We start from the raw sequence: 20,424 nt of genomic DNA on the forward strand, positions 1-20,424 counted from the left end.
GGGGGCATTCTTTTGCCCATTTCTCCTACACGTTTTATCTGATTGACTTCAAACTTGGTCTGGACCATGTCAAGACCTGGCCCATCAACAGGGGAAATCTTGACTTTTAGAAATACTATTTGACGGGGGCGGGGCATAATTTTTTTGTGTTTCATATTTCCTTTGCCATTAAAGACAAAATGCGTAATAACTCCCCGGTACATGCTCTAAAAAATCCCAAACTTCACATGTATGTTTATAGTTATGACCTGAAGGTATCTCCATAACAATAGTCAGTTATAAATATAGCGCCACCTAGCCCTTGGGTTGACAAAAAAAAATTGTGACGCAAGGTATTTTGTCCAAAGTTTGGATACTCTTTGTAAGTGCGATAACTAAGTCATTTATGAATTTCTTTTTTTTTACTTTCCACCACTCAAAATGTTCAGTGGCATCACACCTATCCATGCATATGTACTTTTTATTTATTTATTTATTTTTGATGCCCTCTATAGACAATATTCTGCTATGAGTAAAACTAACGATGATATATGTGTATATGTACTCTAAAATAAAAAGCCAATCGGGGCAACAAAAATAAAAAAGGACGCTGATTTTTTTAGGGTCGTATCATTTACCAAAAGTCGTTGAGCTTTACACACTCATTACACCAGGCAAAAAAAAAAAAAAAACATTTGTAAAGGTTTATTATGCCATTAAAAAAAATAAAAATCTGCTTCGATGTGTGCCAGTACCTCGACTTGCAAGTACCCCAAAGTGATAATAATAATATAAATACCTGCCTCCAGACCATGTTACTTTGCCTGTGAATGCTGCCAGTTGGTACTGTAGGCCCAAGCCCGAGTAAATGCAGAGAGTTGCGTCAGAAAGGGCATCCGGAAAGGGATACTTGACTCATTGAGCCATTTTCAACAGTAAGAAGATAATATTTTGTCTATAATAAATGTGATAATTTCCTTATTATTAATCAACAATTAATACCTTAAAACAAATGTTGACACTTTGTGTTGACTCAAGATGACATCACCTGTGCTGAGGAAACAGGTAACAACCAATCATATATCAGTTTGCTGACCAAACCTAGAAAACAGGTGGGCCATGATTGGTTGTTACCTATTTCCTCAGAACAGGTGATATCATCTTCAGTCGACAGCAAATGGAAAAATTTGTTTTTAAAGGCATTAATTGTACGTGAAAATAATTGAGTTATCAAATAAATTCTGGACAAAATCATAACTTTTTACTGCTGAAAATGGCTCAATGAGTCAAGTATACTATCCCTTTAAAAGTTTCCCAAACAATCATGAGCGTTCATCCAAAGAATTCTGTAACAGATTTGTCATGTCCCAGGCTAGCAATGACCGTCATTGATGCTGTTAACCTACAGGGCACCCGTGGAAATTCAAATTGCGTAGTCTATATTCTGAAAATACCAACGCCAATTTACACTTGGTGGAGACATAATGTGAATACCAACTGGCTGCCAACCACATCACTGGCAGCTCAGTTAATTACTGCATTGTTTTTACTCTTTGCACATGTTTTCAGCCATCATTGTTGAACATGTGTATTGTATTGTATACAAACAAATGTATAATTTTCACATCTTTCAGGTAAACAATTTTTTATTTGTTCTTGGTCATTTACAGGAGTCTAGATACATTAAGAACTAAAGGAAAGAGCACAACCTTTGATATACCAATTGACTCAATCAGCCTGAGTCTTCAGGATCTGATTGGCTACTTCCATCCACCCGGCGATCACCTAGAACACGAAGACAAGCAGAATCTTCTGAGAGCTTTGAAGAACAGACAGAACCTCTTCCAAGAAGAGGTGATGAGTGTGTTTGCATGCGTACATGTTCGCATGCGTGTGTGTATGCATGTGTATGTACTTGTGTAAATTTTGTTGAAGACATCTAAAGAAAAATATTCTCGTCAACACACATTTTTTACCAGACGAAAACTAGACTAGACTTAACTAGACGAAAACCCTCATTATTAAACAATATCTGATACTAAATCCGTATGCATTTTCGTAGACTAATGAAGACGACACGAAAAAGTTCTTCACTTAATAAAAACTGGATCAAAATCTATGGACATTTTAGTTCATGAAGAAAGATGAGACAAAAATTATATGATTTTGTAAGATCCTGTCTCTGCTAATCTGTCACTGTGACACTGTCATGTGACACACACCCTTTCAAATCTGCAGCTAGCGAGTGCAACATGCACAAACACATGGGACAGACAGAAAATGGATTCATGGTGAATGGCTAAAAAGATAATAATTAATTATTAGTTAATAGTTATAATGTAACATTAATCCAACGGCTACTATGTTCCAACAATAATGTCAATCCGACAGCTAACTAATGCTGGCTAATTTACTAACTTGTAGCATGGAGCCATAGTAGTCACTTATTTACTGTAGTTGTGTGTGTGAAGTTGTTTTTCTTCAAAAAGATGAGGAAATTTTATGTGAAATTGTTTTAGAGCCGAAATGCTCAACATTATCTGCTGAAAGAATATACAGGGGTAAAATGATTGTCCTGACTAAAACGTTGACAGCTTTGTTGACTAAAACTAGACGGATACAATTACGTTTTCACTGAAGACGAAAAGGCTAGATGTATAGTCGACTAAAAGTTGACTAAATATAAAGATGAGGTTGACAAACTATGATAAAAACTAACAAGCGGGATTGAGACTGGACTAAAACTGAGACTAAAATAAAAAAACGTCTGATCAAATTAGCACTAGTATGTACAAAATCTAAAAAATATATAATAATAATAATAATAATAATCCGTGTTTAACAACACTTTATTATAATACCCTTTATAGTGATATGGGAGCGAACTGGCATTTGCAGATTTGATTGCATTTAGTAGTCTCGCCATCAAGAGAATTAGCTGAATAAGCTACCCTTTGTGTCTGTAGGGAATGATCGCCCTGGTCCTGGAGTGTATTGATCGACTACACGTCTATAGCAGTGCAGCCCATTTTACAGAAGCAGTTGGAAGGGAGGCAGGAGAGGCCTGGAGCTCCAGCCTTAATTCTCTCTACCAACTACTGGGTATGCACATGGACTTGGATGCAACGTCTGACAACAATAACTCTCATTCCCTGCTCCCTCTTGTCGCTTTTAGCTGCACTCATCAGCGGTAACAGAAAGAACTGTGCCCAGTTTTCGGGTTCCTTAGACTGGCTCATCAGCAGGCTGGAGAGACTGGAGGCCTCTTCTGGTACGTTGGCAAGACTTTGATAAGAACAGCATCATATGGACCCATGGATCAATAATATGTGTCATACTCTACAATCTGGTGAGAAGTTGTGAAAAGTGCACAAGGCTGTGGGTGTTCTCTTTGTGGCATCTTTCTGTGCTATTAAGCTAAATCTAAAAGCGATACATGTTTAGAAAAGCTACACACAAAAATAATGCAAGTTTAAGCAAGTTCACACTGCATTTGCTCAGTGTGAGTGGGTGGAAATTCAAACTGGTGTCATATTTGGAAGTGCTGATGCATCTTACCAGGAAGTAAATGCAGAGGCTTTTGTTGTGACGAAAACTAGACTGCATCTCGACAAGATGTATCTTCAATTGTTTAAAAGGAACTCCTGGATTTGATTATTTTAGTAATAAAAAAATATTTTAAATTAGATGTATATAGCGCCTTTCAGCCGCAAGGACACTGTCAGGTTCAGTCAACCTAGAACATTTAATAAACAACAGACAAGGAAGAAAGACAAGAGATTTAGATTATTTTTGCTTGCGAGGAGAACGGACAGAGATGTGCACAGATTACAATCTCCTACCCGCTCTGATGCACACTCTACCGAGCCCTTGTTTTTTTTACAGGGCGTTCCCTAGTTATGCAACCGTTGCTGCGCTAAAGGGGAGGGGGATACACAGCAGCAACATTAAAACCATTGCGGATATGAGTCATTGCGCAGATAATAATATTGACGTATTTTGCTTTGGCGCTCCAACAACAAAATGTTTCAGTCCTTATCTTGTGATAAGGGCACAGTTCCTGTTCTGCAGCTGCAGAAGTAGGAGTCATGCTCTTTCTTACGCTCTGCCCTTCTTCACAGACAACTTCATGATACAAACAAGGTTATACTTCTGAATAAATGCTTTGCTCTATTAAAAGAGAAAATATGGGATAACGTATGTACATATATTCTAACAGCCACTTTACAGACCCTTGCAAATGAGCAGAAGGCTTCCACCATTGTCCCCATGACTTTACCAATAAATAAGTCAAAGTAGCACTAAATTGCCCCGTTAGCCACGCTCCAATAGGAGGCACTTGTCTGACGTCAGGGTGACACAGCTTTCAAATTGTTGTTTTTTTTATTTGAGGTGCGTCACCATCGTGACAGACGCCCTCCCAGCACTTGCCAGCAACGCTCCATTCCATGGTGCCCGCCCTTTAACACATACAAAATGAACGGGTCACAGATGGCATACTGCTAAGTTTATCTCAACTGACTACGGGGTGAGGAGGAAAATACAACCCAGACTGGTGACACGTCAATAGCAATGTCAAGTTAAAAAAGGCTTAAATCCAATCTTATGGTGGAATTGTTATTCCCTGCATCCACTCTCTACCACTTATCGGGAGTAAATGTGGCAGGGTTTTTCCTTTCTGGACCTGGATTTGCCACCTCTGGCCGTTACGTCCCCAGTTTTTAGAATGAGGGATGAAGCTGGAGTATACAGAGAAAAATCCAGCAAGCACAAATAACATGCAAACTCTACACAGGATGGCCTGACCCCCACTCAGAACCTCCAATTGCGAGGAAGACGTACCAACCACTCGTTTACTCTGCTGCCGTTGATATTTTTAGTCATCATAATTTTGTGATGCAAGCAGTGTATTTTTAGAGATAAATTATGAATATTTATTCATTTATTCTTTTGTGTGTTTTTTTTAAACACAATATGCTAATTCTTATTCAGGCATACTGGAGGTTCTTCACTGTGTGCTGGTGGAGAGTCCTGAAGCACTGAACCTTATCAAAGAGGAACATATCAAATCCATAATTTCTCTTCTGGATAAACATGGACGCAACCACAAGGTAAATGTGGTCCTAAACAGTAGAAATCAAGCCACAATATTCACCTGCATTCAGATACAGTAATGTATTTGGGCTCTAATATTCCTTCACAGAGCATTTTAATTGGCTGGTCAATTTTGATCTCATTGTAAAATCTAAAAGTGTAACATGAATCATTTAAAATGCAGAAACATTCCTTTAAATGCTGTTTTGATATAGATTTACAAACACATCCATTCAAGTTGTGTAGGTATTCACATATGTGGTCTTGTGTCAGTGATATGTTCTGACATCCTTTCTGTATGCACATGCTGTGTAGGTTCTTGATGTGTTGTGTTCGCTTTGTGTGTGCCACGGTGTGGCAGTACGCTCAAACCAGCACCTGATCTGTGACAACCTACTGCCGGGAAGAGACTTGTTACTTCAGACACGTCTGGTCAATTACGTAAGCAGGTATACAAACATAAACTGGGGATTAGCTTTCACTATACACATAGGCTGTCATTGTTTGACCTGTTATTACCCCCGTTTAGTGACAGAATTCCTTTCTCTCCTCCTCTCAGCATGTGCCCGAATATCTTTCTGGGTGTCAGTGAAGGCTCTGCACAGTATAAGAAGTGGTACTATGAGCTGATTGTAGACCAAGCTCTGCCATTCGTCACAGCTGAGGCCACTCACCTCAGAGTGGGCTGGGCCAACACCAATGGCTATGTGCCCTGCCCCAGCGGTGGGGAGGGTTGGGGCGGCAACGGAGTGGGTGATGACCTCTACTCCTTTGGCTTTGATGGACTCCATCTTTGGTCAGGTGCAGCTTGTTTGAACATTGTGTACAACATAAATCCACCTTTACTATGTTTATCTTGTGTGGAATAAGTAGGGGTATCTGGCAAAATCATAATCATGTTAATGATATCTCACTATATATATATATATATATATATATATATATATATATATATATATATATATATATATATATATATATATATATATATATATATATATATAGAGAGAGAGAGAGAGAGAGAGAGAGAGAGAGAGAGAGAGAGAGAGAGAGAGAGAGAGAGAGAGAGAGAGAGAGAGAGAGAGAGAGAGAGAGAGAGAGAGAGAGAGATTATTCGGCCCTTAGCGTAGTTGGGATGGGATTTTTTTAAAACAATACAATACAATGCAAAGTCCAAACAAATTCAATTCAATAATCCAAATGAGACGGTGGCTGTGTCCGAATGTACACACTTGTTCCTCAACCCCTCATTCACTACATAGCCCCGCACTATATAATGGCGCAAAGTCCAAACAAATTCAATTCAATAATCCAAATGAGACGGTGGCTGTGTCCGAATGTACACACTTGTTCCTCAACCCCTCATTCACTACATAGCCCCGCACTATATAATGGCTTAATATGTAGTGCCCTCATTTTGTTTGGCGATTCGGACAGCCAGCTCACTACTTCTCCTCGTCGCATATCACTTGACCACCATAACTGTTATGACGCACCGGCGCATAAATCTCCGACAATTTATTGTGAATAAAAATGTTTTAAAACTGTACTTTAGTTCCTTTATTGTAAATATTTTCAACCAAAACACATTCATTTCCATAGTATATAATTTTCATGGCTCTGCTCTCAGTGCGGTGTTTTTTATTTTTCAGTCTCTGATTGAGCAGAGGGGCATGTCCTCCTGCGCCGCACCTGTTTCCTATTCCTAATCAACGCTTTATAAGGACTGGAACTTCCGGCACTCCTTGTGTATTGAATTTGTTACGTCCTCGTCCAAGTGCAATATTCAGATCTTGTGTTTTCTATTCCTGTTCTAGTTTTTGTTCTTTGTTTCCAGTTTTTATGTGAGTCCTTTTGATCCGTAGTTTTAAGTTATTGTTTCCTCGGCTTTCTGCCTGAGTGTTTTAGTATCCACGCGTTGAGTCCTTTTTCTCCGTAATATTTTGTTTCCTTAGCTTTACGCTTGAGTGATTGATCTCCACGTGTAGTCCCACGTTGCCTTTAGTTTCTCCGCTTTGTATAGCTCGTTTGTATTTGTTATTAAGTTTATTCGCGTTGTGCGGTTTTATAGCCCTCGGGTGTATTTTTGTTACTTTCTTTCCTTGCAGCATTTGCAAGAGACTTTTGTTAATAGTTTTTTTCCTGGCTTCGTCCAGCGCTTTGTGTTACTACTCGCTGTATAAGAATACATTTGTCAATCTTACCTTTTGTGTCTCTGCGTTTTGGGGATCCATTATCCGGTTTACCCGGAAATCATTACAATATTAATGCATCGCATTGATTCTTGCGCTTGCGCTGTTGCTCACGCCATGTTTTTTTCATACTCGCATTATGGTCTATATCAACCCGGTTGAGTGAACATCATGTTCACTACTTTTTAGAGTGCATTGTGGGTAATTTTAAGTACAAAATGGCGTGACCCCTCAGTAGGGCACTACATAGGGAGTAGGGTGCACATTCGGACACAGCCGGTGACTCGACCAAGCATGACATGTACAAGATATAATAATTTATGTGTGGATTTTTTGCAGGCTGTATTGCAAAGTCTGTTAGCTCACCCAATCAGCACCTTCTGAAAGCAGACGATGTGGTGAGCTGCTGCTTGGACCTTAGTGTGCCCAGTATCTCCTTCAGGATCAACGGCCAACCAGTTCAGGGCATGTTTGAGAACTTCAACTCCAATGGCCTCTTTTTCCCTGTGGTCAGCTTCTCTGCTGGAGTTAAGTTAGTGCATTTCTCAAAGCAAATCACCTACAATTATCCGTCCAGTGGTAATACCTTTGCCTGCTCACCTGTTCGTTGGCATCTTGTCTTTGTATAGGCTTCGATTCCTTCTTGGGGGCCGCCATGGAGAGTTTAAGTTTCTCCCTCCTCCAGGTTATGCTCCATGTTTTGAGGCCGTGTTGCCAAGAGAGAAACTAAAACTGGAACCCAGTCAACACCAGACAGCAGCCAGGGATCTTTTGGGACCCACTGTCACCATGAGCCAGGCAGCATTCACACCTATGCCTGTCAACACCAGCCAGGTACAGATGGCTCGATTTTTACATATTTATTAGACTGATAGACAGACATGCAAAGTTGTTTGATTCCAGGGAAATGTTATTTATTTATTGATTTATGTATTTATTTATTATTTATTGAACGCAAGCATACATGCAGGATACTCAACCAGCTATAACAGTCGGCATGTATCAAGTATTCATCAAGTGTTAAGCACTGGGCAGTCCAAAGGCCCTCTTAAGGCCCTCACCCCTCTAAGTGGGGTGAAATTCGTTCTCCGCATTTGAGCCACCCAATGAGAGAGTGGTCAGCAGCAGCAGGTGCTTATGCTCGGTGATCATTTGGTGATCTAACCCCCCAATTCCAACCTGTAATGCTGAATGTCAAGCAGGGAGGCAAATGGGTTAAATTTTCATAGCCTTTGGTATGACCCAGCCGGGATTCGAACCCATGACCTCCCAGTCTCAGGGGGGAACACTCTACCACTAGTCCACTGAGCACATCACTTCTGGGAAAGTCATTACATCCTGTAAGGAAATGTCTTAAATGACCCATGCATGAAAGTGGTCATGTTAGCTATTTTTTGTTTAAGGCAGCAATTTTGGATGAACTCCAGGGCTCTTACCTTGATTAATTCCCACTAGGGAATTCACCCAAATTAAGTCCCAATCGGAAGCAGGTATCCGAGATAGATGCCATACTGTTTTCAAAGATGGGTGGTGAGTTTTGGACCTGGGCCTTCAGTGGGGACCTGATCCAGCTCTTGATACCACCACTATCATGTCACAAATGAACTCATTCACTCCCAGCCATTTTCACTGAAGCAACCCCCTTTGCTCCCGGCTATTTTACTTGATTTTGACTGATTTTGCAAGGTCCACAGACCTCCCCCCCCCCAAAAAAATGGAGTCTCTTCTTTCATCAGGAAAAAAGTATATTTGCATCCGTTTCTGTTTTGCAGCAATTAGCATTAGAATGTAGCTAAGTTTCATCATTATTCACAAACCTGTTGAAAACACTGGAGAAAAGAGCTCGTTGCAACATGGCCTCCTCTTATACTCTCCTGCCACCTTCTGGCAGTTTTTTTGTAATAACTACCATTGTTTTAAGCAACCTCTTCTTGTCAGAGGCTGTATCAAAGCCTTCTGTATGCTCTGGCCTAAAAAAACTTAAACCTTTACATTTTTGGGGAGTGTAAGACAAAGCATTAAAGGTCGAGTCCAAAAGTTTTGACTATTTCTGTTTGTTAACAAACAATTCAAAACAGACTCTTCCCATGGCTCAACCCATACTAGCTGAATGTTCACGCCCCCTGCCTTGAAGTCACTCTGCACGTCAACATTGCGTCTGCCTACAGTGATCGTTTTTCAGGTAGAGAAGGCCTTCTTGATGACCCTGACTGCAATCCACTGACCTTTTTCCCCGATACCATTTAATGTGGTTGGAGTATGGCATCAAAGATTATTCATCATTTCAAGCATCTACCATGAAAAGGCGGCGAACAGCTCATTTCAACAATGCTTTATTTGCTATTATTATCATACATTGAAAATATATACATTTTGTATTATTGGAGGGGTCAACTATTAGAAGCAATCCTCAAAATGTTTTCAGTTTTCTGATTTTAAACTTCAATTTACAATACGACTTAAAATCTCCCTTTCAGATATGGGACAATCCCTTTGGTTAATCTAGAATAATATCCCGTGAATTGCAAATGAGGGCAAAGCCACACCTCTACTACTATAGTTAAGTGGAATTCATGGCGCCCACTGCTATTTTTTTTGTGTCTGTGTGTAGATTGTTTTGCCATTTCACTTGGAGAGGATCAAAGAGAAGCTTGCAGAAAACATCCATGAACTGTGGGTGATGAACAAGATTGAATTTGGCTGGACTTATGGTGTAGTGAGTATTGAGTAACATCGCTCTGCCTGCGTTCCCCCCCAAACAGTCTGTTTGAGTTTTCAGAGGAGATAACAGTGACTCAATAATTGTGACATTTGACAGGATGTTACAAAATAGATGAATAATCAAACCTTCCTCACGCTCAACCACATCATGTACTCTTACCAGAGGAGTACAGGTTAGAATAGTAGAGGTGGCAAATCCAGGTCCAGAAAGTAAAAACCCTGCCATAGTTTGGCCTTAGCCATTGATGCTAGCTAGCTCCCTAGCAGGTAAACGAGCACCATGAAGCTAATTAGGGAGCTAGCTAGCTAGCACCTGGTGATAAAACCAAACTGTGGCTTGTTTTTTACTTTCTGGACCTGGATTTGCCACCTCTGAATAAAAGTCAATAAATAAAGTAGGTGAACTAGAGAGAGAAAAAAAACAATAACATAACAAATAAAATATAAATTAAATAGATTAAAATATAAATAAAAAGTAAATGAGTAATTAAAGCTTGAGATACAGTACATTTATGTAAAGAATGTACATATATGTATTACTGTGATGTTATCTGACAGTTAGTGCTTTGAACACAAGATAAAAATGGAATACAGAATTGTATCAAATGATATAGAATTACAAGAGTCAGCCTATTCCCAGTTAGAGCATCTCCTTAATCCAGTTTATGTATAGGTGAGTTGTAGCCTACATTTTAACAATATCAACACCCTGGCCAGCAAACTTATTAATGCTAATAAGCTCGTCTCCATGGCTGAGAAAATCGGCAAAGAAGGATACACCCCGAAAAAGACAGTCAAGGCATTTGTTACGGTCACGGAGTGGAGGACCCAAATGCAGGAAGGTAGGAGAGCCACGGCAGTGATGCTGATAACTTAGTTTTAATCAAAAACAAGGAAAAACAAGATCACGCCCGAGGGCGGATAAAACAGTTAGTAGTAGTGTGGGATACAGAGTAGCGTCACGGAGTAATAACCCGACACTCCTTGCTGCTTCTGTCAGGCTTTTATCTTGGCCTGATGAGCTAATGGGCAGCAGGTGTGTTTGGCGGGATCCGCCCTCCAGCTGCTTCCCCAGCAACTGCAAGGGAAAACAGAAACAGCTGACCCCAATCATGACAGTACCCCCCCACTAACGAACGCCCCCAGGCGGACCACCTGGCAGAGAAGGGTGCGACGAATGGAAGTCACGGACAAGTGACTGGTCCAGAATCCAGGAGCAGGGGATCCACTGGCGGTCCTCGGGACCGTACCCCTCCCAGTCGACCAGATACTGCACCCCCCTGCTGCGCTTTCGAGAGTCCAGTATGGCTAACCGTGTAGACAGGCTGCCCGCTGACGACCCGGGGAGGCGGTGGGGGCGCGGCCGGCGGGCACAATGGGCTGGCAGAGACAGGCTTGAGCAATGACGTGTGGAAGACTGGGTGCACCTTGAGTGTGGGTGGCAGGTTGAGCCGAACTGCCACCGGGTTGATCACGGAGTCGACTTCAAATGGGCCGACAAACCGAGGCCCCAGCTTCTTGGAACTCCCCGCTAACTGCAGGTCCCGAGTGGAGAGCCATACCTTCTGTCCCGGTCGGTAGGATGGTGCTGGGATCCGGTGCCTGTCCGCGAGTCGCCTGTTGCGGGCCATTGTGCGGCACAGGGCCTTCCTGGCGTCCCGCCAAACCCTGCGAGCCCGGCGGAGGTGGATATGGACCGAGGGAATGGCAACCTCGCCCTCCTGGGAAGGGAACAAAGGGGGTTGATAGCCATAGGCAGCGTTGAACGGGGACAAACCTGTGGCAGAGCACACGAGGGTGTTGTGGGCGTATTCGATCCATGGAAGGTGGGATGCCCACGAGGAAGGATGCTGATGTCACACACATCGGAGCGCCGCCTCCAAGTCCTGGTTAGCTCTCTCCGTCTGCCCATTTGATTGGGGGTGATAGCCCGAAGACAGGCTAGCCGTAGCTCCCAAAGACTTGCAGAAAGCCTTACACACCCGGGACACAAACTGAGGCCCCCTATCGGAGACGAGGTCGGATGGGATCCCGTGGATCCTGAATATGTCCCTTATCAGGATATCCGCCATTTGCAACGAGGTGGGCAATCTGGGCAGGGCGATAAAGTGCGCCATCTTGGAAAACCGGTCCACCACCGTATGGATCACCGACTGCCCGTTGGAATGTGGTAGCCCGGTAACGAAATCCAGCGCCAAGTGCGACCAAGGATGGTGGGGAATGGGCAGGGGGCGGAGCTGACCGGCTGGCATATGGCGAGAGGGCTTATTACGAGCACACACCGTACAGGACGTGACATACTCTTTTATGTCCTTGCGTAGCCCTGGCCACCAAAACCTCTGTGCTATTAGGGACAGCGTTCGACCCACCCCAGGATGACATGCCACCTTTGACACATGCCCCCACTGCAGCACCTCTTGACGAAGGTGTGTGGGTACAAACAACTTATTCCCAGGGCATGCTACCGGGGTCTGCGTGTCGCCAGTTGCTTCCACCACCTTCCGCTCTACCTCCCACTGGAGGGCTCCCAACACTCTGTTCTCCGGCACGATCGTTTCGGGTGGAGACCCCTCGGCGGCTGGACCGTGCATGCGGGACAAGGCATCCGGCTTGGTATTCCGGGATCCTGGTCGGTAAGTGATGATATAATTAAAACGTGTCAGGAACAGGGCCCAGCGTGCTTGACGGGGATTTAGTCTCTGAGCGGACCGGAGGTACGACAAGTTTTTGTGGTCCGTGAAGATCTGGAAGGGTTCCGCCGCGCCCTCCAGCCAGTGCCGCCACTCCTGCAACGCAAAAATAATGGCCAGCAGCTCACGGTTGCCCACATCGTAGTTGCGCTCAGCCTGGTTGAGCCGACGTGAGAAGAAGACACAGGGATGCAGCCTCTGGTCAACCGGGAACCGTTGGGACAACACCGCCCCCACTCCCGTCTCTGAAGCATCAACCTCGACCAGAAATGGAAGAGCCTCGTTAGGGTGTGTCAAAACCGGTGAACGTGAAAATAATCATTTTAATTTAACAAAAGCGGCCTCAGCCTGCTGAGTCCAAATAAACGGAATCTTGGTAGACGTCAGCCTCGTCAGAGGTTCCGCTTTCATGCTATAGTCGCGGATGAACCGACGGTAGAAATTAGCGAACCCCAGGAACCTCTGCAAGTGCTTTCTTGACGTGGGTGTTGGCCACTCGACCACGGTCTGGATCTTGGCCGGGTCGGCTCTCAATTGACCCCTCTCCACAATATAGCCGAGGAACTGGACCGAACTGGTGTGAAACGCACACTTTTCTGCCTTCACGTATAGCCGGTTTTCCAGCAGTCGCTCCAAAACCAGCCGAACGTGTTGCCGATGTTCTGCTAGATTTCTAGAGAAAAGCAAAATGTCGTCAAGGTAAACAAAACAAAAGTGATTAAGCATATCACGCAAGACATCATTAATGAAACACTGCGGGAGCGTTTGAGAGGCCAAAAGGCATAACCAAATACTCAAAATGCCCAATGGGTGTTTTAAACGCTGTTTTCCATTCGTCTGCCTCCCTTATCCTAACCAGATGGGAGGCACTGCGAAGGTCTAATTTGGTAAACACCGCAGCAGAATGTAATGGAGCAAATGCTGACTCCATTAGCGGCAATGGGTATTTGTTTTTAATTATGTTATTCAGACCACGGAAATTGATGCAAGGGCGTAGAGTCTTGTCTTTTTTCTCAACGAAGAAAAATCCTGCCCCTAGCGGCGACTTGGAAGGCCGAATAAGCCCGGCAGCCAGCGACGTTGTGACATATTCATTAAGGGCTTGGAGTTCCGGCTTGGCTATTCGGTACAGGCGTGTACTAGGCAGTGGTGCGCCAGGAACCAATTCTATCGCGCAATCATAAGGTCGATGCGGAGGGAGAGATAAGGCCCGGTCTTTACTAAAAACTTCCCGTAAGTTGTGGTATTCTACTGGCACATTTTCTAGGTTAATCGGTTCCATTATTACTTTAGCTGGGCTACGGTGGTGGTTTACGGCTGACTGCAGGCAATGTGAGTGACAAAACAAGCTCCATCTCTCTAACCTAGGCATGCCCCAGTTTATGTCAGGGTTGTGCTTGGCCAGCCAAGTCAGACCCAGGACCACTGGGGCTGACCGGGAGGGCATAATAAAAAACTGTCTAGTCTCCACGTGATTTCCCGATGAATGCATGTGTAGACTCTCTGTTCTATGTGTAATCACCCCCAAGAGGCGCCCGTTGAGGTCATACATCTCCTTGGTTTTCTCGAGTCTAACCACCGGACATTTCAAGATGTTAACAATTTTCGGGTCGACAATACAATCATCAGCCCCAGAGTCCACCAAAGCCGTCATCTTTACATTCACCCCACCCCATGTCATTTTTCCTGACAATTGGAGCCTTTTAGTGTCCAACTGGCCATTTGGGTCACCTGATCCCATGGACTGAGAGTACTCACACTGGTTGTTGCGTTGGGGTTGAATGGTTGTGGCTGGAACGGGTGCGACGTCCCGACGTCTATCAGGCCGCCTCCAACACGTGGCCGATTGGTGTCCGGGCCGACCACAATATTGGCACGCCTGATTTCTCCACCGGTTCCTGCATTCCGCTGCAGAGCCGTCCTCCCCCCAGCTGCATAGGCTCGATGCCATCTCCCGCAGGAGGGCGTCGCCACGAAGCGTCGGGAGGCGAGGCGCCGAAGAAGTGCCCCGCGGACGTGGTCGAAACCGGCTGAGCGGCAGTGTCTGCTGCCTTAGGTCGTTGCTCCTCCTCCCGTTCCCGCTGCCGCTCCCGCAACCTGTTGTCCAAGCGGATGGCCAGGTTGATGAGTTCCTCCAGACGGGACGTCTCGTCCCGTGCTGCCAGCTCGTCCTTGATTCGCGGGCTGAGTCCTCGCCGGAAGATCCTACACAGCGCCGCTTCGTCGTAACGGCTCTCGGCCGCCAAAACCCGGAAGGAGATAGAGTATTCCGCCACGGACAAGTCGACCTGCTGGAGGTCCAGCAAGCGGCTGCCCGCTTCCTTCCCTTTTACTGGGTGGTCGAAGACGTTTCTAAATTCCGCCAGGAAGGCAGGAAATGAAGCTCGGAGCTCCGGATTGGCTTTACTGACCGCCATCGCCCATAATGCCGCCTGGCCGGAAAGTAGGCTCATTACGACGGCGACCTTGGCGCCATCGTTCGGGAAGGTGTGCGGCTGTTGATCGAGAACCAGGCTACACTGGTGAATGAATTGTTCACACCCACCAATTTCGCCAGAGTAGCGGGGAGGATGGGGAATATTGGGTTCCCGAAGAACAAAGTTGCCAGCTGATCGGGACACGGAGGAGACAGGTGACGCCCCGGCTGGTCGTAAGTCTTCCGCGGCCGTGTATTCCGACGTCCGCTCCACCTTCAAGGTGAGTGACCCGATCTGGGCGGTTAGCGTCGACATTGCCTCCTTCAGCTCGCGGAAGTATTGCTCGTGCTGTCCGAGTAAGCGCCCATGGCTGGCCATGGCCTGGCACAGGCTGTTGGGGTCTGCGGGGTCCATTCTGGTCGGGTTATTCTGTTACGGTCACGGAGTGGAGGACCCAAATGCAGGAAGGTAGGAGAGCCATGGCAGTGATGCTGATAACTTAGTTTTAATCAAAAACAAGATCTCGCCCGAGGGCGGCTAAAACAGCGAGTAGTGTGGGATACAGAGTAGCGTCACGGAGTAATAACCCGACACTCCTTGCTGCTTCTGTCAGGCTTTTATCTTGGCCTGATGAGCTAATGGGCAGCAGGTGTGTTTGGCGGGATCCGCCCTCCAGCTGTTTCCCCAGCAACTGCAAGGGAAAACAGAAACAGCTGACCCCAATCATGACAGCATTAGGTTAGGATCTGTCTTCCTCCTAGATGTATTAGACAATATATTCATAGTTTCATATCAGAAATCACATACAGTATTGGAGACGTATGCACTCTCCATATACGTGTAGGCTATGTCAGTGTTGTTTTTGGCATCTATTTTAGTTTTAATCTTAGATTTTTGGATGAAAATTTTTATTACTCTTAGTCACATTTTAGTATTTTTTATACACCTGTATATGATAATTGAGATTTAGCCCCATGTCGAACGTGTAGAGTTGACCCACTGCTGCACGGCCAAGTTATAGCTGAAACACACTATCTGATAACCTTAATAAAAGGAGGACCACCACATCAGCCTGCCAATCTAGTAGGGCTGGGCGATATGGCCCAAAAATAAAATCTCGATTTTTGCAGTCATTCAGGACGATTACGATTTTAATAAATTTTAATATAATAAAATCAACAAACATTTATTTAAAGTTTTCCTTTATTCACAAATGATTCCTGTGCAAAATGTTCAGACAACAATAAAGTATACTGATTCTAAATCATTTTTAACATGAACTTAACATTCATAGTTTGTGCTTAAATGCCACAATTAAGTAGTTTGTAGCTATTGTAAACATATCTTGTAAACCACCCATCCAGCATTCTGCCACTTGTAATATATAACATTTGGATGTAACAGAACATAAGAACAACAGCTTTTAATGAGCCAGAAGATAAAACTCGATTTCACGATTTAGCAAATTAATTTGATTTATTGCCTAGCCCTACAATCTAGAAACACTTTTCCCGATGTCCACAGGCATGTCAACCACAATTAAAAAACAGCATACTGTCTCTGTTAGGTGGAAACCTCCTGGGTCCAAATTTGGTGAATTTCGGGTTTCCTAAAATGAATACTATAGGTCTGTCCAATGTGATTTCACAAATTATCTGATCTAAAGTGTTAGAACTAGACCCTGACCTTGAGAGCAAATCTCTTCAACTTCACTTCAACAGTCTGAGAAGTGTTGTTAAGTGTTGTCTTTGATTCCATGGGAGTGGCATTATGGCTCAAGTAATGAGTGTTTTAGCGTCTGTCAGCAGTGATGGAATGGTTCTAAGTACCCAGGGTGCTTTTAATCATGATCGTGCCGTATCCATAAAAGATACTCTGCGTCTATGTGTGTTTTCCAGGTACGAGATGACACCAAGAGGCAACACCCATGTCTGGTGGAATTTTCCAAGTTGCCGGAACAGGAACGAAGTTACAACTTACAGATGTCTGTGGAAACTCTCAAGTAAATATTGCTGCATCATTAAAAAGACAGTAGAAGCACTATGGTCACACGCAATCCTTTCTAGGAAGCTTGTTAACCAATTTGCTCATGAGTCAAACCACTTGATTCCATAGAAAAGTGATGTATTTCCTCTCAAACTACTGACATGTAAAAGTTTTCATTATGCATATTTTTAGTGATCATAAGTGTCAAACCCTGTTAATATTTAGATGCAGAAAATATGATACTCAATTCTTGACTTTAATGACAAATTATGAATGATCGCGCTTCTTATTTTTTAAACATTCTTGCTTGTCAGACACGAAAACAAACCCACAGCACAACAAAAAATGGCAACATGCATCGTCACACTTCAATTGAGGGGTGTATATGAACCTGTAGGTTATTATTAGGTCCCGAGCGCATATATATATATATATATATATATATATATATATATATATATGCGCATTACATGTCCACAGTTTAGTTTACAGCAAAAAGCCCAGTGATGAATTGACAGCGGTCAAACCAGCCAACACTAAAGGTAGCGACCTTAACCTCTAGGCTTTCCAGCCATATGATCTTTAGGGCTTTATAAATAAATGTAACCTATAATTTTGGTTCCTTACTTAGCCAGTGCCTTAGTATGTAAACTTTAGAGTATATGTTTTACTTGGTACAGTGTACTTCCAATAAGTACAAGAAAAGCAAACTGGATGTATACTCTCCTAATTTTGAGTATACTTAAGAAAGTACAAGTACATTTTAAGTATATACTGTACTATAGTATGTAAACTTTTAGTATATGTTTTAGTATACTTACAAGTACACTTAACATTTACTTGGTGGAGTACACTTCCAAAAAGAAAAGTAAACTGGAAGTATACTCTCCTAATTTTGAGTATACTTCAAGAATACTTAAATATACTTATTTTTGGTAAGGGTCGAGTGGCTCCTTATTGATTGCATTTGATTGTGTGCAGAGTTGATCAAAAAGAAAACAAATTATCACCAAGGAAAAATGGAATAAAAAGAGAACTGATCGTTTTGAGTAAATTTTGAGGATTAGACATGAAGAGGATGAGGCTGTGCTAGCCTATGGTGTGAACATGCCCCATGATGCACGTCACGAAGAATTTTGTGTATGTATGTTTGATGAACAGAACTCTTCTTGCTTTGGGGTGCCATGTTGGTCTTGCAGATGAATATGCTGTGGACAAAGTCAAAAGTATAAAACTGTCATCAACGTGAGTTACCTTTCTTAAAGATGAACATGTTAAGCTTGCCAGGCAAGTGGTCTTTTAACAGTGTTGTACTTTACTCTTGTTTCTCTAGCTATGAGTTGTCCAGTCGTTACAAACCTGCTCCCCTGGACCTGTGCCACATCAAACTGACCTCCACGCAGGAAGCTATGGTGGACAAACTGGCTGAAAATGCACACAATGTCTGGGCAAGAGACCGCATCCGTCAGGGTTGGACTTATGGCATTCAACAGGTAGCTATTGTTGTCATTGTGCGTTATAACATCAATCGTAGGCAGAGATGGCAAATCCATGTCCAGAAAGTAAAAACCCTGCCACAGTTTGGCTTTAGTCTCTTGTGCTAGCTAGCTAGCTCCCTAGCAGGTAAACAAGCTCCCGGAGAGTTAGCTAGGAAGCTCGCTAGCTAGCACCTGTCGCTAAAGCCAAACTGTGGCAGGGTTTTTACTTTCTGGACCTGGATTTGCCCCCTCTGATCATAGGAGATAGTGGCAGCTAACAAACAAGATAGCTAAGTGTTTATAGTTGTAAATACGGTGATGATTATTGAGTCGATTTAGACAACTTAATCATGTAATTCATTGATATTTTTTTGTCAGTGCCTCCAAAACACAAACTGATTAATTCACTCACCAGCCATCCTCAGTTGCACAGACCTGACCCCCGTCCCACTCGTTCATCCAATCACATTAAGAAACTGATCCAATCAAATCCATATCTCTTGATGCCTCACTCACTTGATGCCTCACTCCTCAGTTAGCATTAGTAAATGCCTTTCCAGGTGGGCATGCATAGCACTTGTGCTTTTGTTACTGTATATTTAAGGATAGATTTGTGTATTTTGTAAGTGACCGTGTTTTTAAATTTTTATTTCGAACATGTACAGTATATAAAGAAAAAACAAACTGATTATAAAAGTACAAGTGTAAAGACAAAATATAAAAAAACATATAAAACAAACACAACAATCAAGCAATGACAGCAACATAAGATAAGATAAGATACGTTTCACAGTGTTTCACCCAGTCATGAGCTACACATTCACGCATACATGTTTGAAAAGCATAAACTTATTAGGTCCTACCTCTTTTAACATAGCGTTACAAAGAAAATTGTATGTATAGTAAACAAAAAAACTGCTAGTAAACAGCTAATATCTTGATTATTAATAACAAAGGTTATTATAGTAATTATTAATAATGAACACATTGAACAGTGTGCCTTGTGCATATATTCTCATACTTTTACATATACATATATATGTTTTCCCTATCAATAGCAACAATACTAATAATAATAATAACATCAACCAATGTTGCTTTTTATTGAACAGCACTTCTTGTTCCCTATACTTTTCAAAAAAATCATTTTATATTTCCTTTTGAACTAGTCTGTTTGGACATTGTTGTAAATCAGTACTCAGCCTGTTCCAAATTTGTTGAACTTCTCATCATCTTATATTGATCTTTTATTGATCTTTTGCCATCAAACTTTTTTTTCAGTGTACTACTTTTTAAAAATACTTTTGAATGGGATTGTAAAGTCACAGCATTTCAAACAGTTAATCAAATCCAAGAACATTTTTACAAGATAGATGCAGCTACCTTGAATCCATCAAAGACAAAGGCCTGTTGTTCTTGAGTACTTTGTCTTTTTAAGTTATGAAATCCCCTCAAACCATAATTTCCCTGTCTTTTTGAAAACATATTTTCAATATTGCCCGTCAATAAATTATCTCTAGCTTTATTCACCAATTGTACAGTATTGAGTTCCACAAGATCAAAGAAATTTACAGTTTTACAGAGGTTGTAATGATGTCTTGTAAGTGTTTCCCCAAACTTCTGAACAATAATTTAAATATGGTAATACTAGAGAGCAGTACAGAATGTGTAATGATTTCTGGTTGAGAAAATGTTTGACTTTTGATTTCAACGAGTTATCCATGTTGTTGCCAAAACAAATAAATCAACATCATGTCATAACTGTCATTGCGAAGTAATCAAATGTACGCATCGACTAGTTCTTAACCTTTTTGACCTTGGGACCCACCTTTTCCAGCACAAAATGTCCTGGGTCCCTTTCAGAAAT

General features: G+C 42.7%; 1 protein-coding gene across 1 annotated transcript in view; it reads left to right on the forward strand.

Annotated features, from left to right (window-relative positions):
* ryr2a (ryanodine receptor 2a (cardiac)) overlaps positions 1–20,424 on the forward strand; it is a 221,846-nt gene that overhangs the window by 61,712 nt on the left and 139,710 nt on the right. Inside the window, exons 13-24 of the mRNA XM_086065047.1 lie at positions 1,650–1,833; positions 2,946–3,081; positions 3,155–3,250; positions 4,972–5,090; positions 5,389–5,522; positions 5,633–5,874; positions 7,605–7,797; positions 7,895–8,099; positions 9,877–9,981; positions 16,992–17,095; positions 18,241–18,324; positions 18,413–18,572. Of these exons, the coding sequence (XP_085921173.1) occupies positions 1,650–1,833; positions 2,946–3,081; positions 3,155–3,250; positions 4,972–5,090; positions 5,389–5,522; positions 5,633–5,874; positions 7,605–7,797; positions 7,895–8,099; positions 9,877–9,981; positions 16,992–17,095; positions 18,241–18,324; positions 18,413–18,572 (1,762 nt within the window). The remainder of the gene's footprint in view (positions 1–1,649; positions 1,834–2,945; positions 3,082–3,154; positions 3,251–4,971; positions 5,091–5,388; positions 5,523–5,632; positions 5,875–7,604; positions 7,798–7,894; positions 8,100–9,876; positions 9,982–16,991; positions 17,096–18,240; positions 18,325–18,412; positions 18,573–20,424) is intronic.

This window comes from Leptonotus elevatus, chromosome 20, assembly GCF_054856555.1.
Source record: "Leptonotus elevatus isolate MCC_2025b chromosome 20, RoL_Lele_1.0, whole genome shotgun sequence".
In the NCBI taxonomy this organism is placed as follows: domain Eukaryota; kingdom Metazoa; phylum Chordata; class Actinopteri; order Syngnathiformes; family Syngnathidae; genus Leptonotus; species Leptonotus elevatus.